Consider the following 18,304-nt stretch of genomic DNA (forward strand, 5'->3'; position numbering starts at 1 on the left):
GCAACCTCTGCAGAAGCCTGTTCGACTGGTGACCCTGACGTGATCCAGTGAAGCGGGATGCGTTCTGTTAGCTCGTGCTACTGTGTCCAGCTAGTAGCTCTGCTGCACTCACTGTGAACTCTCTCGAACTCTCTAAATGAGCCGGAACACGCGCGGCTCTAAGTGTGTGTCACGTGACTGACGTAGTCGGTAACGCGCACGGCCAAATGGACACTCAAGTACTGTGGGTGAATTGTGTCAAACAAAGGGTCACCACAATATATTGTTGAAGAACAATGCTACTCTGCTAGCGAAAGAGGCTAGCGGCCGCTTGGCGTAAACAGAGCTTTTCTGGCGAAAATTCTTGCGAATAAATGCTTAAATCCCCGAATTCTTTATAGAAATGGACGTAAATCAGTCTCAATTTCTGGTTAAAAGCAAAGAAACTGTGCAGTTAGCGTTTTACATATATTGTCGAAGAACAATGCTACTCTGTTACCGAAAGAGGCTAGCGGCCGCCTGGCGTAAACAGAACTTTTCTGACAAAATTCTTGTGAATTAATGCTTAAATTCCCAAATTCTTCATCTATATCAGGGGTCTCAGACTCGCGGCCCGGGGGCCAAGTGCGGCCCGCAGTACAATATTTTGTGGCCCGCACCTTAATATGAAAGTATAATATTAGTGTGGCCCGCGGAGAAAGTGGACCTCCGAGGGCCGAATGTTCAAGCGGACCATGTGCCTTTTTGGCAGCACATATTTGTGTGAAAAGTTCTTCTCCACCTTGAACTTCAATAAGTCCAAGTACAGGTCCAGACTTAGTGATGATCATCTTCAAGCCATACTGAGGGTCTCAACTGCTTCCTCTCTCAAGCCAAATGTGGTTCAGATTTGTGAGAAGAAGCGCTGTCAAGTCTATGGCAGCAAGGAGTAGGCAACAGAAGCCATGTTCAGAAGAACCGTTCATGATTTTCACTCAATGTTCCATTCACGTTCAGGACACTTCATGTTCAGAAGAAATCATTAAAACTGTTAATGACATTTGAGGACTTTTTTTAACTTGTTTTTTGTGGAATCCCTTATGCGGCCCACCCTCACCCAGACTCTGCCTCCAGCGGCCCCCAGGTAAATTGAGTTTGAGACCCCTGATCTATATGGATGTATAGCAGTCTCGATTATTGGTTTTAAAGCAAAAAAAGCGAGCAGTTAGCGTTTATTTTACGTATATTGTCGAAGTACATTGCTACTCTTTTCGTGAACGAGGCTCGCGGCCGCCTGGCGTAACGAGCTTTTCTGGCGAAAATTCTTGGGAATAAATGCTTAAATCCCTGAATTCAACGATATGAACATAAGACAGTCTCGATTCTTGGTTAAATGCAAAGAAACAGTGCAGTTAGCGTTCATATTCCATATATTGTTGAAGAACAATGCTACTCTGTTAGCGAACGAGGCTTGCGGCCGCCTGGCGTAAACAGCTTTTCTGGCGAAAATTCTTGCAGTCTCGATTCTTGGTTAAAAGCAAAAAACCGTACAGTTAGCGTTTATTTTACATATATTGTTGAAGAACAATGCTACTCTGCTAGCGAAAGAGGCTAGCGGCCGCCTGGCGTAAACAGAGCTTTTCTGGCGAAAATTCTTGCGAATAAATGCTTAAATCCCCGAATTCTTTATAGAAATGGACGTAAATCAGTCTCAATTTCTGGTTAAAAGCAAAGAAACTGTGCAGTTAGCGTTTTACATATATTGTCGAAGAACAATGCTACTCTGTTAGCGAAAGAGGCTAGCGACCGCCTGGCGTAAACAGAACTTTTCTGGGGAAAATTCTTGTGAATTAATGCTTAAATTCCCAAATTCTTCATCTATATGGATGTAAAGCAGTCTCGATTATTGGTTTTAAAGCAAAAAAAGTGTGCAGTTAGCGTTTATTTTACGTATATTGTCGAAGTACAATGCTACTCTGTTAGCGAATGAGGCTAGCGGCCGCCTGGCGTAACAAGAGCTTTTCTGGCAAAAATTCTTGTGAATAAATGCTTAAATCCGTAAATTCAACTATATGAACGTAAAACAGTCTCGATTCTTGGTTAAAAGCAAAAGAAACTGTGCAGGTAGCATGTATTTTACGTAAATATGGCAAATGTGCGGCTTGTGGTGACCCTTAGTTGGACACAATTCACCCACTGTACTTGTCTGTTTGGCCGAGCGCGTTACCGGCTGCGTCACAGTCACGTGACAGACATTATAAAGAGCTGCGCGCGTTCCGGCTCATTCAAGAGAGAGAGAGAGAGAGAGTGCACGAGAGCTGGACACAGCAATTTGAGCAATAAAGACTCTTAGCAAAGCATCCCGCTTCAGGCTCGTCTTTAAGCTGCCTACGTGTGTAAACAAAGAAGAAAATTCCTGCGAATAAATGTTTCAATCACTGAATCCTTTCAAGATATGGTCGTAAAACTTTTGTTGAAAGAGCATTTTACGTATTTATGTCGGAGAATGATGCCAATACAGTAGCGGCTAATTTCTCCCATTGATTTTTTTCACAACCTTTCAAAATGCACGCATGGTACGAAAAAGATCATATTTACCTCGAATCCTGGAACAAATCACTCCTGAGACAATCCTTCCTTTTTTTATGCGCTACAGCTTTCATAGTTCTTTTAAAATCCAAGTTTAAACCCGGTTTTGACATAACTGTGCCGCCTTCGACTATTACTAAATGAAGATTCAAGCTCTCGCGCTAATAACAACAAAGTGTCACGTCAATAGTAATGAAGTCTGTGGGTCAACTTTTATTGTTCGACATGAAAGTACAACGTCTGTATTTCTGTCGGTGCCTTTCTTTTTATTTATTTATTTTATTTTATTTTTAATTTTTTTTTTGATGCCTTTCACTACAAGTGGGAAATAATAAATGCCTCTCAGAAATGTTAATTCCATCGTCATGTTGTTGTCCGTTTCCCCTCGTTCACACGGCAGTAACCTACTAGACAGGGAGGCTCATGGGATGATAACCTCATTCTTTGCCTGTGGTCTACTTTCCCACATCATGTTTGGTGGACCAGAACATTGGGCCATGAAAAAGCCATCAAGAGACACCGTGATGCACAAGATGCGGGACGCCATCCAGAGCTGGAACGTAAGACGTGTCGACATCAACTACAGGTGACACCCTGGTGACCTTTTGTTATCTTTAATATGATGGAGTGTTTAGATTTTTAGATTTAGACTTTGCCCAAAATGAACACCTACCATAGACTTCATAACCTATTGACATGGGAAACGGGGCCTATTTTCCAAACCAAAGCTGCTACTGACCTAAAACCAAAACAGGCACCTACCTGAGCCATATATGAGTCTCCATGAGCAGCAGCATCAAAAAAATCAAAGTCGTTCCCTTATAAAATCCCAATTAATTATTTTTTTTATATAACAGTATGGGGCGCCGTTTGTCAAGCAGCACATGCCCAAAATTACGACAACATTTTCTCACATTTAGCGCTACGCAGTGTTAAAAATGTGGTGTGAAATGTCACTTTTTTTTGTACATTTAAAAATTAGCAACTTAAGTATTTTTAAATAATAAGTATTGGACTTGAATGTTTAAATCCAGAACTAAATATTTATTTAAATCTTAAATGTAAATCTTAAATTTATACTCTATATATACTGTATATTTTTTAAATTTATATCCTAAATATATCTATGAATTTTATATCCGAAATAATATATCCCAAATCTGAATTTTATAATAAATCCTATATGTAAATGTTATATCTAAATACTATATTTTAGGGCTGTCAAAATGATCGCGTTAACGGGCGGTCATTTTTTTAATGAATCACGTTAAAATATTTGACGCAATTAACGCACATGCCCCGCTCAAACAGATTAAAATGACAGCACAGTGCAATGCCAACTTGTTACTTGTGTTTTTTTTGGAGTTTTGTCGCCCTCTGCTGGCGCTTGGGTGCGACTGATTTTATGGGCTTCAGCACCATCCATGAACATTGTGTAATTATTAACATCAACAATGGCTGGCTACTAGTTTATTTTTTGATGGAAATTTTTACAAATTTTATTAAAACGAAAACATTAAGAGAGGTTTTATTATAAAAATTTCTATACCTTGTACTAACATTTATCTTTTAAGAACTACAAGTCTTTCTATCCATGGATCGCTTTAACAGAATGTTAATAATGTTAATGCCATCTTGCTGATTTATTGTTATAATACACAAATGCGGTACTTATGTACAGTATGTTGAATGTATATATCCGTCTTGTGTCTTATCTTTCCATTCCAACAATAATTTACAGAAAAATATGGCATATTTTATCGATGGTTTGAATTGCAATTAATTGTGATTAATTCATTTTTAAGCTGTGATTAACTCGATTAAAATTTTTAATCGTTTGACAGCCCTACTATACTTAAATCTTAATTCTCGAAACAGTTGAAACTAAATATTTAGCGTAATATGCAAATTCACATGAACGGAGACCGGAAGTAACAAAATAAAAGCTGGAGCAGCTCAGACTTTGTTTACGTTGCTTGAAAATGAATAAAACCTACTCAACAGTGGCAGTCGGCTCTTGGGCATGATTTATTGTGATAATAACAATATCGAGGTAAAAATACACATTTAAACATTTCACACCACATTTTTAACACTGCGTGGCACTAAATGTGAGAAAATGTTGTCGTAATTTTTGGCATGTGCTGCTTTACAAACAGCGCCCCACATAACACAACTTAAAATGGCTATAAAAGTCTCAGATTTTACACTAGATGCACAAAAATCACCAAATGCAGAGATAATCACCTATATTTTCAGGATCAATAGCTGTATTTAACATACCATATAGATTTTTGAACAAAATAGCAACTTAATTTTTTTTTCAACAGCTAATAAATCAATTTTCACATCAGAAACTTAATGCATAAGAAAAACATGCAGAATCATTTCAATAAATAATATGTAAAGAGATAATTAATGACTTATTATAGAATAGAATAGCCCTTTATTATCATTATGCACTATATACTGTTAGCGAATGAGGCTAGCGGCCGCGATTAGCGTAAACAGACCTTTTCTGGCGACAATTCTTGTGAATAAATGCTTAAATACCCAAATTATGCATAGATATGATCGTAAAATAGTCTCGATTCTTGGTTAAAAGCAAAGAAACCATGCAGTTAGCATTTATTTTGCGTATATTGACGAAGTACAATGCTACTATGTTGGTGAAAGAGGCTAGCGGCCGCCTGGCGTAAAAGGAGCATTTCTGGTGAAAATTCTTGTGAATAAATGCTTAAATCCCCAAATTCTTCATAGATATGGACGTAAAACAGTCTCCATTCTTGGTTAAAAGCAAAGAAACTGTACAGTTAGCGTCTATTTTCCGTATATTGACGAAGTACAATGCTACTTTGTTAGCAAAAGAGGCTAGCGTCCGCCTGGGGTAAACAGCTTTTCTGGTAAAAATTCTTGTGAATAAATGCTTAAATCCCCGCATTCTTCATAGATATGGACAGTAAAACAGTCTCGATTCTTGGTTAAAAGCAAAGAAACTGCGCAGGTAGCATTTATTTTGCGTAAATATTATCAACTATGAGGCTAGTCAGTCACGAAAATTAGCCGCCTCCATGTGGAAACGAAGATTCCTGCGAATAAATAATTCAATCACGCATGCATGGTACGTAAAATTTAATATTTATCTTGAATCCTTGAACAAATCACTCCCGAGACAATCATTCCTGTTTGTATGCGGTATAGCTTGCGTAGTTAAATCCAATCGTAAGTAAATCCAAGCTTAAATCCGACATGAGCGTTCTTCGGCTATTACTAAATGAAGCTCGGCCCCCTCTGATAAGGCGTTACGCAAGGAATGACGAAGTGACACGTCAATAGTAATGAAGTCTACGCACCAAATTAGCTTTGGTACTTGTGTGCTCGCGTGAGGTGTTCAGGTGAGGGGACCCCAGATGATTACTTATACCAATTTAAAGTGTGTATACTGGTAATGGGATTTTCCTGTTGAAATTTTGATGTTCTCTTAGGTCATTGAAAACAATCTTCACACTTTTGCCTCAAAGTACCGCTCTTATTAGTCAACACTGGGCTACGTGGGCTCTGTACTATCTGGTGTCAGTTTCCCGTGAGTATTTCAATGTACAGTGAGGCAAATAAATATTTAGTCAACCACTAATTGTGCAAGTTCTCCCACTTGAAATTTTTAGACAGGCCTGTAATTGTCAACATGGGTAAACCTCAACCATGAGAGAATGTGGAGGAAAAAAAAACAGAAAATCACATTGTTTGATTTTTTAACAATTTATTTGCAAATCACGGTGGAAAATAAATATTTGGTCTATACCAAAAGTTCATCTCAATACTTTGTTATGTACCCTTTGTTGGCAATAACGGAGGCCAAACGTTTTCTGTAACTCTTCACAAGCTTTTCACACACTGTTGCTGGTATTTTGGCTCATTCCTCCATGCAGATCTCCTCTAGAGCAGTGATTTTTTGGGGGGGGCTGTCGTTGGGCAACACGGACTTTCAACTCCCTCCACAGATTTTCTATGGGGTTGAGATCTGGAGACTGGCTAGGCCACTCCGGGACCTTGAAAAGCTTCTTACGAAGCCACTCCTTTGTTGCCCTGGCTGTGTGTTTGGGATCATTGCCATGCTGACGGAAGGAGATTTTCACTCAAAATCTCTCAATACATGGCCCCATTCATTCTTTCCTTTACACAGATCAGTCGTCCTGGTCCCTTTGCAGAAAAACAGCCCCAAGGCATGATGTTTCCACCCCCATGCTTCACAGTGGGTATGGTGCAATTCAGTATTCTTTCTCCTTCAAACACGTGAACTTGTGGTTCTACCAAAAAGTTTTTATTTTGGTTTCATCTGACCATAACACATTCTCCCAGTCCTCTTCTGGATCATCCAAATGCTCTCTAGCGAACCACAGATGGGCCTGGACGTGTACTGGCTTCAGCAGGGGGACACGTCTGGCAGTGCAGGATTTGAGTCGATGCCGGTGCATTGTGTTACTGATAGTAGCCTTTCTTACTTTCTGGTCCCAGCTCTCTGTGGGTCATTCACTAGGTCCCCCTGTGTGGTTCTAGGATTTTTGCTCACCGTTCTTGTTATCATTTTGATGCCACGGTGTGAGGAGGGAGTTGAAAGTCAGTGTTGCCCAACAACAGCCCCAAAACATCTCTGCTGTAGAGGAGATCTGCATGGAGGAATGGGCCAAAATACCAGCAACAGCGTGTGAAGAGTTACAGAAAACGTTTGGCCTCCGTTATAGCCAACAAAAGGTACATAACAAAGTATTGAGATGAGCTTTTGGTATTGACCAAATACTTATTTTCAACCATGATTTGAAAATAAATTCTTTAAAAATCAAACAATGTGATTTTCTTTTTTTTTTTTTTTCCACATTCTGTGTCTAATGGTTGAGGTTTACCCATGCTGACAATTACAGGCCTCTCTAATATTTTCAAGAGGGAGAACTTGCAAAATTAGTGGTTGACTAAATACTTATTTGCCCCTCTGTATGTTTACTTCTGTGGTGAAGGGTCATATGTACAGAACTTCATAAGTTGTTGTGTTATAGAAGCCAGCCAATGCTTTAGTAGCTCAAGCTTGTGTGCTATGCTATACATATATTAGTTGTGTATATAAGTGTTTTGTGCAGTTTGTTGTATAATGAGTATTGAATTTGTGTATTTTTCTGTTGTACTTTTACAATATTAAGACGAGTGTCTTTCCATAAAAGCAAGAAAAGCCTTGTGGTTTATGGAAGTGCATTCATTTTTAGCTGGTTGTTGGGCAGTGCAAAAGTGAAACGCACTGTTTTGTTCATGTCATTATTAGGGCTGTCAAACGATTCAAATTTTTAATCGAGTTAATTACAGCTTAAAATTAATCATAATTAATCTCAATTCATACCATCTACAAAATATGCCATATTTTTCTGTAAATTGTTGTTGGAATGGAAAGATAAGACACAAGACAGATATATACATTCAACATACGGTACATAAGTACTGTATTTGTTTACTATAACAATAAATCAACAAGATGGCATTAACATTCTGATAAAGCGATCCATGGATAGAAAGACTTGTAGTTCTTAAAAGATGAATGTTAGTACAAGTTATAGAAATTTTATATTAAAACGTCTCGTGATGTTTTTGTTTTATTAAAATTTGTAAAATTTTCAATCAAAAAAATAAACTAGTAGCTCGCCATTGTTGATGTCAATCATTACACCATGCTCACTCATTGTAAAATAAAATCATTTGGACCCAAGCGCCAGCAGAGGAGGCCAAACACACAAAAAAAAGTAACAAGCGGACATTACATTGCTGTCATTTTAATCTGAGCGGGGCATGTGTGTTAATTAGTGTCTTAATTAAATATTTTAAAGTGATTAATTTTTTCTTTTTTAATCAATTACCGCCCGTCAACGCGATAATTTTGACAGCCCTAGTCATTATGAAAAATCTGGTGAGTTCAAATGGCAAATCTATGTTGAATCCACCACTATTTTTTATTTTTTTAAACTTCCAGGTGTTCAAAAACTCAGGTTGTACATTTAAAAAATTATAAATTATCGGTATCGGCTTTGAGGAGCAGGAAGTTATCGATATCGGTTTCAAAAAATGGATATTGTGCACCCCTACCTGAATCCAAATCGAACTGAATCGTGGGGTGCCAAAGATGGCACACCCCTAGTAAATAGTCATGAAAATCTAGAAAACACACAAATGATGTGTCCAAATGTTTGGCCTGTACTGTACATTTTCATCTCCATACTGTATACGACTTTGCTTGTTCTTATCCTGGCTCATGCAAATACGTACATACAGTATCTCTACTGCTTCTCTGAATGTGTCAGAAATAATGCCCACATCTTTGCTCATGTTTCATGTGCAGCGAGCAGGTACTGTCCCTTGCTCATTAAAGAAGGAGGAATTGAACTTCTGAAGAGAGTTGTGGAGTTGGAAAGCTCGCTGCCCGAGACTAAAAGCGTGGCCCTGTAAGACCCAAGTGCAATACGAGGGAGTGACTTTGACTTATAGCACCTTTTTGTAAAGACATGAATCTACTCTAGCTCTTTTTATGTTTGTTTATTGATTATATTATTAGTAGGGCTGTCAAATAACTAAAATGTTTAATGGAGTTACTTACAGCTTAAAAATTAATTCATCGTAATTCATCACAATCGCAATTCAAACCATCTATAAAATATGCCATATTTTTATGTAAATTCTTGTTGGAATGGAAAGATAAGACTGATATATACATTCAACATACGGTACATAAGTACTGTATTTGTTTATTATAACAATAAATCAACAAGATGGCAATAACATTATTAACATTCTGTTAAAGTGATCCATGAATAAAAAGACTTGTAGTTCTTAAAAGATAAATGTTAGTACAAGTTATATAAATTTATATTAAAACCCCTCTTATTTTCGTTTTATTAAAATTTTCAATCAAAAAATAAACTAGTAGCCCGCCATTGTTGTCAATAATTACACCATGCTCATTGTGCTTAAACCCATAAATTCAGTTGCACCAAAGCGCCAGCAGAGGGAGACAAAAAACATAAGTAACAAGTGGACATGTCACTGTGCTGTCATTTTAATCTGTTTGAGCGGGGCATGTGCGTTAATTGCGTCAAATAGTTTAACGTGAATAATTTAAAAAATTAATTACCGCCCGTTAACGCTATAATTTTGACAGCCCAAATTATTAGACATCCAATAATAATCACCTTTATTCAAAGGCGTAGGTTTGCACAGGGACGGTAGGGACATAAAACAAGCAATGATGCTCAAATAGTCCCCACCAACTTTTAGGCAACCTTATTTGCATTATATAATGTGTTATTATGTATAGATTGTCTTCCCATATGTTGTTAGCATAGAATTGGCCATACAATTAATAAGTAAATTACTTTCATTATGTTCAGACTTACGGTGTATCACAAAAGTGAGCACACCCCTCGCATTTTTGCAGATATTTAGATCTTTTCATGGGACATCACTGACAAAATGACACTTTGTAATCTGTGTACAGCTTATATAATAGAGTTCATTTATTTTACCCTCAAAATATAGCCATTAATATATAAACCCCTGGCAACAAAAGTGAGTACACCCCTAGAAACTACATCCCTAAATGTCCGAATTGAGTACTGCTTGTCATTTTCCCTCCAAAATGTCATGTGACTCGTCAGTGTTATTATGTCCAGGTGTGCATAAGGAGCAGGTGTGTTCAAATTTGTAGTGCAGCTCTCACACTCTGTCATACTGGTCACCGAAAGTTCCAACAAGGCACCACATGGCAAAAAACTGAGGATCTTAAAAGACGTATTGTTGCGCTACATTAAGAGAGACGAGGCTACAAGAAGAATGCCAACACCCTGAAACTGAGCAGCAGCACAGTGGCTAAGATCATCCAGCGTTATAAAAGAGCAGGGTCCACTCAGAACAGGCCTCGGGTTGGTCGTCCAAAGAAGCTGAGCGTCACATCCAAATGCTTTCTTTGAAAGATTGTCGCAAGAGTGCCGTCAGCATTGCTGCAGCAATTGAAGAGGTGGAGGGTCAGTCTGTTAATGCTCAGACCGTACGCTGCACTCTACATCAAATTGGTGTGCATGGCTGTCACCCCAGGAGGAAGCCTCTTCTGAAGACAGTACACAAGAAAGCCCGCAAACAGTTTTCGGAAGACATGTCAACAAAGCACATGGATTACTGGAACCATGTGCTATGGTCTGATGAGATGAACATTGTTTGGTTCCGATGGTCTGAAGCATGTGTGGCGGCGACCAGTTGAGGAGTCCAAATATAAGTGTATCATGGCGGTGGGCATGTCATGGTTTGGGGCTGCATGGGTGCTGCAGGTGCTGGAGAATTACGTGTATACGTTTATTTGACGTACATTGTCGAAGTACGATACTACTCTGTTAGCGAACGAGGCTAGCGGCCGCCTGGCCTAAACAGCTTTTCTGGCGAAAATTCTTGTGAATAAATGCTTAAATCCTCGAATTCTTCGAAGATGTGGACGTCAAACAGTCTCGATTCTTGGTTAAAAGCAAAGAAACTGTGCAGTTAGCATTTACTTTCTGTATATTGTGGAAGTATAATGCTACTCTGTTAGTGAAAGAGGCTAACGGCCACCCGGCATAAACAAAGCTTTTGAAACAATGCTTAAATCCCCAAATTCTTCATAGATATGAACGTTAAACAGTCTCGATTCTTGTTTCAAAGCAAAAAAAAACGTGCCATTAGCCTTTGTTTTACATAAATATGTCAAAGGACAATGCTACTCTGTTAGCGAATGAGGCTAGCGGCTGTCTGGCATAAACAGAGCTTTTCTGGCAAAAGTTCTTGTGAATAAATGCTTAAATCCCCGAATTTTTCAAAGATGTGGACGTAAAATAGTCTCGATTCTTGGTTAAAAGCAAAGAAACCGTGCAGTTAGCGTTTTATTTAACGTATATTGTTGAAGTACAACGCTACTCTGTTAGCGAAAGAGGCTAGCGGCCACCTGGCGTAAACAAAGCTTTTGAAACAATGCTTAAATCCCCCAATTCTTCATAGATATGAACGTTAAACAGTCTCGATTCTTGGTTAAAAGCAAAAAAAAAAAAAAAAACGTGCAGCTAGCTTTTATTTTACATAAATATGTCAAAGGACAATGCTACTCTGTTAGCGAACGAGGCTAGCGGCCGGCTGGCATAAACAGAGCTTCTCTGGCGAAAATTCTTGTGAATAAATGCTTAAATCCCCGAATTCTTCCTAGATATGGACGTAAAACAGTCTCTATTCTTGGTTAAAAGCAAAGAAACCGTGCAGTTAGTGTTTTATTTTATGTATATTGTTGAAGTACAACGCTACTCTGTTAGCGAAAGAGGCTAGCGGCCACCTGGCGTAAACAAAGCTTTTGAAACAATGCTTAAATCCCCCAATTCCTCATAGATATGAACGTTAAACAGTCTCGATTCTTGGTTAAAAGCAAAAAAAACGTGCAGTTAGCCTGTATTTTACATATGTCGAAGGACAATGCTACTCCGTTGCGAATAAGGCTAGCGACCGCCAGATGTAAACTGAACTCTATTATATAAGCTGTAAACAGACTACTTCTCATTGTGTCAGTGTCATTTTGTCTGTGTTGTCCCATGAAAAAATATACTTAAATATCTGCAGAAATGCGAGGGGTGTACACACTTTTGTAATACACTGTATTTTGGTCCAAGGCCATGAAGTGTTTTGTAGACGAGCAGTTGCGCGAGAACCCTAATTCACACACACTTATCCAGAGGACATCTTATCTCATTTCAACACTGTGAGAAGTGTCTCGCTCGGTGCAATTTTGATCACTCAGTCATTCATTAAAGTAGTAGAACAATACACATTAAAGCCAACTCGTCAAGTAGCGGTAGTTAGCAAGCCACAAAAACGGACGACTACGTTGACGTTATCTTGTCCTGAACGACCCACGGAAGAGATGCTTTTAATCTGGGTTATTTCCCCGTCTGAATGCTACAATAATCAAAGAAAGGTAGATGATAATGTCAACAACAGCTTCTTTAGACAAAACCAAACTGAATATACACTGTAGTATTTTATTTGAATTGCACCATCCCACAGACATGAAATCTTTCTTTCAGGGTAGCAATTGAGCAGTGTGAAAGCTTCTGAAGAACGGAAATGAATCACGCACAGGAGGACTGAGGTGAAGTGAGCCGCATTTTTAAATTCCGTGTTCAAGCCAACTGCACTTCCTTTTCAGTTGCGTTTTTTTTTTTTTTTAGGTTTTACTGTACTCAGACAACGCATGTGGGTGGCGATTGCTTTAGAAAGAAAATCAGGACTGCGGAAGTGTAGTTCCTGTGATCTACTCGCTCGTCTGTCGTACAGGAAATGGCGGGGTGGAGTCACGCTGGAGACCTTCATTTATTTGTATTTTTCTCAATAAAATAATAATGCCTGCCTGACAAAAACACTATTGTGAAATGAAGCATGCATTTGGTGTCAATGTGCCAAGTAAATTGACAGATTCATAGACTTCATAACCGATTTGATTGGTAGGGGGCCTATTTTCAAAAACAAATATTTTCAAAATCAAAACAGGCACCTAACATAGCCATGTACAGTATGAGTCTCTATGAGCAGCGGCAAGTCGTTACCTTATAATATCCTGATTATATTTTACATAAGTATAGCACGACTTCAAATGGCTATAAAAGTCAGGTTTTACACTAGATGCACAAAATCACCAAATGCAGAGATAATCACCTATATTTTCAGTATCAATAGCAATATTTAACATACGTTTTTGACCAAAATAGCATCTTTTTTTATTTTATTTACGTTATTTAAGTTTTAAACAGCTAATAAATCACTCATTTTACATAAAAAAAAAAAAACGTACTACTTGAGGAAAACATGCAGAATCAATTATAAATAATGTGTAAATAGATTATTATAGGATAGAATACCCCTTTATAATCATTATACACCATATACTGTTAGTGAATGAGGCTAGCAGCAGCCTAGCGTAAACAGCTTTTCTGGCAAAAATTCTTGTGGGTAAATGCTTAAATCCCCGAATTCTTCCTATATATGCGCGTAAAACAGTTTCGTTTCTTGGTTGAAAGCAAAGAGACTGCAGTTAGCGTTTATTTTACATATAATGTCGAAGTACAATGCTACTCTGTTTGCGAACGAGGCTAGCGGCCGCCTGGTGTAAACATAGCTTTTCTGGCAAAAGAAACCGTGCAGTTAGTGTTTATTTGACGTATATTGACGAAGTACCATGCTACTATGTCAGCGAATGGGACTAGCAGCCGCCTGGCGTAAAAGGAGCTTTTTTGGCCAAAATTCTTGTGAATAAATGCTTAAATCCCCAAATTCTTCATCAATATGGATGTAAAACAGTCTCGATTCTTGGTTAAGAGCAAAGAAACCGTGCAGTTAGCGTTTATTTTACGTATATTGTCGAATTATAGCCTAAGGCTACTGTAAGCGTGTGAGGCTAGCGGCCGCCTGGCATAAACAGCTTCTCTGGCGAAAACTCCTGTGAATAAATGCTTAAATCCCCGAATTCTTCACAGATCTGGACGTAAAACAGTCTCGATTCTTGGTTAAAAGCAAAGAAACTGTGCAGTTAGCATTTACTTTCTGTATATTGTGGAAGTATGACGTTACTATGTTAGCGACTGAGGCTAGGTGCCACCTGGCGTAAACAGATTTTCTGGGAAAATTCTTTTGAATAAATGCTTAAATCCCCGAATTCTTCACAGATATGGATGTAAAACAGTCTCGATTCTTGGTTAAAAGCAAAGAAACAGTGCAGTTAGCATTTCTTTTATGAATATTTTCAAATTATAAGGCTACTGTCAGAGAATGAGGCCAGCGGCCCTCTAGCGTAAACAAAGCTTTCCTGGGAAAATTCTTGTGAATAAATACTTAAATCCCTGAATTCTTCATAGATATGGACGTAAAACAGTCTTGATTCTTGGTTAAAAGCAAAGAAACCGTGCATTTAGCGTTTATTTTATGTATATTGTCGAAGTACAATGCTACTCTGTTCATGAACGAGGCTAGCGGCCCCCTGGCATAAACAGCTTCTCTGGCGAAAACTCCTGTGAATAAATGCTTAAATCCCCAAATTCTTCACAGATCTGGACCTAAAACAGTCTCGATTCTTGGTTAAAAGCAAAGAAACTGTGCAGTTAGCATTTACTTTCTGTATATTGTGGAAGTATAATGCTACTCTGTTAGCGAATGAGGCTAACGGCCACCTGGCGTAAACAAAGCTTTTGAAACAATGCTTAAATCCCCCAATTTTTCATATAGACATAAAACAGTTTCGATTCTTGGTTAAAAGCAAAGAAACCATGCAGTTAGCGTTTATTATACGTATAATGTCGAAGTACAATGCTACTCTGTTAGCAAACGAGCAGTGGCGCCTCCGGAATTTTTTCATAGCGGTGGCCAGATGGGGCCACTTAAAATCTTGGGGTGGCCAAGACTAAAAGCCAAAATTTCAGGTTTTCATTATATTATTGCAGTAAAAACGTCAGAGGAAAACTATCAGAAAGACTTATGGACACGGCTACTGATATACTTTGGTGTATTGTGTAATATTTGATGTGCGTAGTCCATAACTGTCCAGTCAACATTTTGAGTTCCACAACAATTCTGTTTTATTGTTATATACAGTATATACAGTATTAGGCATAAGGTGTACATTTAACTAGGACTGTCAAACGATTAAAATTTTGAATCGAGTTAATCACAGCTTAAAAATTAATTCATCGTAATTAATCGCAATTCAGACCATCTCTAAAATATGCCATATTTTTCTGTAAATTATTGTTGGAATGGAAAGATAAGACATTATATAGGATATATACATTTAACATACTGTACATAAGGACTGTATTTGTTTATTTTAACAATAAATCCACAAGATGGCATTGAAATTATTAACATTCTTTCTGTGAAAGGGATCGAATAGACAGTCTTGTAATTCTTAAAGGATACATGTGAGTTTGTATATTGTGACTAAATATTGCCATCTAGTGTATGTGTTGAGCTTTCAGTAAATGATACTGTAGCGACTTAACTGTTCTGCCCAAATGCATGATGGGAAGTGGTGCAACCATGACTTCCCCATGTCGCTTCCCACAATATTTATAGTTGCTGTGAGAGAGATGACAAAGCTTTTACCAATTAAAAGCACTGTTTCAATGAATGCTTGCATCTACTCCACTCACTTGACACTGCCTCTTATCTCTGTATATACGGTAAGTAAAACGGCGCCATTGGAGGCTGTTTGTGGCAATGCGTGAGTGAGTCGTACCGCAAATGCGTTAATTGCGATACATATTTTCACGTGATTAATTTTTTAAAAATAATTACCGCCCGTTAAAGCAATAAATTTGACAGCCCTACATTTAACAAAACAAAATAAATGCATTCATTTGGGATGAAATGCATAACTGATGCTACAACAATCTAACGATATACTGGCAAGCGGGGTGGCCGACCCTGGCCACCCCCTAGTGGCGCCACTGCAAACGAGGCCAGCGGCCTCATGGGGTAAACAGCTATTCTGGCGAGAATTCTTGTGAATAAATGCTTAAATCCCCAAATTCTTCAAAGATATGGGCGTAAAAGAGGCTCGATTCTTGGTTAAAACCAACGGTGTTTGAGCTTCATTATCACCACCGCATGGACATGTTTTCCATGTACCACTGCAATGCATTGTGGGATACAGGGAGCTCCGGAGTGACCATCGTTTTTCACTCTATCACCGAGCCCTCTGAGGGTCCATCTCACCAAGTTCAGTTCGCTGTTTTAGGAATCGGAACGGCCCTTAAGATGGCGGCGGGGATTCCCCTGAGGGGCGGTGGCTAAGGCAAATGAGCAAGGGCTCATTTAAACCGCGATTGAAACGCAGCCTACTTGATCAGATCGAGACAGCTCTATAAAATACTGTATTTATTTGATTGAAAAAAAAAAAAATCCGCGATGGACTGAGGGTGCCAAGTTCAAAGCGCGAAGTAGCAAGGGATCACTGTAGTTGCAATGTAAAAAAAAAAAAAAAAAAAAATTGGACAAAACAATTCAATAAAATGAAAATAAAGTTGCATACATTTGTATGTTTGTGTACTGTTTTCCTTGCCTGGCTCTGCCAGACTTTTCTCCCTGTATTTTTCAAACACTGAGAGAAATAGTCTGGGAACCATCCCATTAACAGCCTTTTCGAGCCGGTACAAAATCAATCGACAAATCAGATTCGTTTATTTGCGTGACGTGTTTTTAACGAGCAACGTCACTCTTGCGCGTCGGAAGTCGTCTCCACAACAAAGCTGAACAGGAGAGCCGAGAATGTTCCAATCCAAGGTAAAATCAGTTTTAAATGACCAAAAACACATCGACACGAGTCATTGACAAGTCTGTCCCGCGCTAGCCATGTTGAATAAACTCCGCTCTCCTCGTACGTTTACTTCCGCGCGCAAGTCCCTGGTCCTGCCGTCGTCGCTTTAATAACGTGACGTCTGCCCTGCCCGTCGCTGATTGGTCCACTCCGCTGTCTGTTTGCTGTGGCTTGCTCCGCCCTGGAAATTGTATCCGCGGGAATGGTGGCCAGACTCAATAGCTGGAACAGCGGTGAGTCTGGTGTACCAGGCTACTGTTTTCCATGCTGTAGTGTCTTTTATTGTGCGTGACACAGTAGTCAAAACACTTTTTTTGTGTTCCCAATATTACTACTTCCAATATTTATTCATATATATTCTTCCCAAAAGACTTGCACATAATTCAGGACAAATGAACGTTGACTTCAACACATCACTTTACAGAATATACAATTGTACCATATCGGATCTATTGAAGGCTTTCCTCAAAACGGACGCACGAAAGCAGCAAACGCGGCGTCAAGACTCCCGAACGGCGGCGACAGGTCGCCGCGACCGGACGCTCCCCGGGCGATAGAAAGAGAGAGAGGTTAGATACAGAAGCAGAGCGCAGGTAAGGAAACATGCAACGAGAATATAATATGACATTCAGGCAGAAGCGGCAGAAAAAGCAGAAGACGGCGCGTAGAAGCGAGGTCGGCATGCTGGCGGGCGGGCACACAAAAAGCGAGCGAGACGCATTTTTCACACCGAAGACGACAATCAGAAGCGGGACGCGACAAAGCCACGCACGGACGGGAATATACGCGCAAATACTGGATAGATATGTCGATATATATGTGCTTAGATATATAGAAGGCGCTACAAGACAGGAAAATACACGGTAAAGCAGGACGAGGCCAGGAAGCGAGCGAGGTTGCGAGCGCATGCATGCACGTGCAAAGGAAGCCCGGTCGGAAGCGGCGAACCGCGTCGCCGCCGTGAATGGGAAGCCATGACAACATTTCTCAGTTTGGCAGAAAAGAAACAGCACAAGCTCCAAAAGTCCAATTGTGGGAATCCACTGAAGGTGACGCAGCGCTTTCTTGAATGTTCAAAAGTCTTAAAAATCTATTTAAATGTATCATTCTTTAACGTATTTAAAATATATATTTTTTCAATTAAAATTGAATGGACTTAAACAAAAATAATAATAAAAGGATTCGCATTATTAGCATTAGCATTAAGTCTATGGGAATTTGGCTGCAACTGTAATAGCCTACAGGAGCCACGAGATGGCAGAAAACTTCCATTTGGTCATGAAGCGCCTGCCTGACTTGGACGCTTTCAGGGACAAATTTATGGCAGTAGATTTGTCTTTATTATACAATCAA

At 39.1% G+C, this 18,304-nt stretch overlaps 1 protein-coding gene across 10 annotated transcripts in view; it reads left to right on the forward strand.

Moving 5' to 3' along the window:
* LOC130908391 (protein zer-1 homolog) overlaps positions 1-15,803 on the forward strand; it is a 53,417-nt gene extending 37,614 nt beyond the window's left edge. Inside the window, exons 13-17 of one of the 10 annotated variants that reach the window (XM_057823781.1) lie at positions 2,948-3,133; positions 6,033-6,130; positions 8,924-9,026; positions 12,672-12,736; positions 12,816-15,800. In XM_057823781.1, coding sequence (XP_057679764.1) covers positions 2,948-3,133; positions 6,033-6,130; positions 8,924-9,026; positions 12,672-12,702 — 418 coding nt within the window. In that variant the 3' untranslated portion in view covers positions 12,703-12,736; positions 12,816-15,800. Of the gene's footprint in view, positions 1-2,947; positions 3,134-6,032; positions 6,131-8,923; positions 12,739-12,815 lie in introns of those variants that run through there. The other 9 variants (XM_057823780.1, XR_009061593.1, XR_009061589.1 and 6 more) reach the window with 9 other exon arrangements.
* The last annotated feature ends 2,501 nt before the right edge of the window (positions 15,804-18,304 follow it).

Source organism: Corythoichthys intestinalis, chromosome 20 (assembly GCF_030265065.1).
Source record: "Corythoichthys intestinalis isolate RoL2023-P3 chromosome 20, ASM3026506v1, whole genome shotgun sequence".
In the NCBI taxonomy this organism is placed as follows: domain Eukaryota; kingdom Metazoa; phylum Chordata; class Actinopteri; order Syngnathiformes; family Syngnathidae; genus Corythoichthys; species Corythoichthys intestinalis.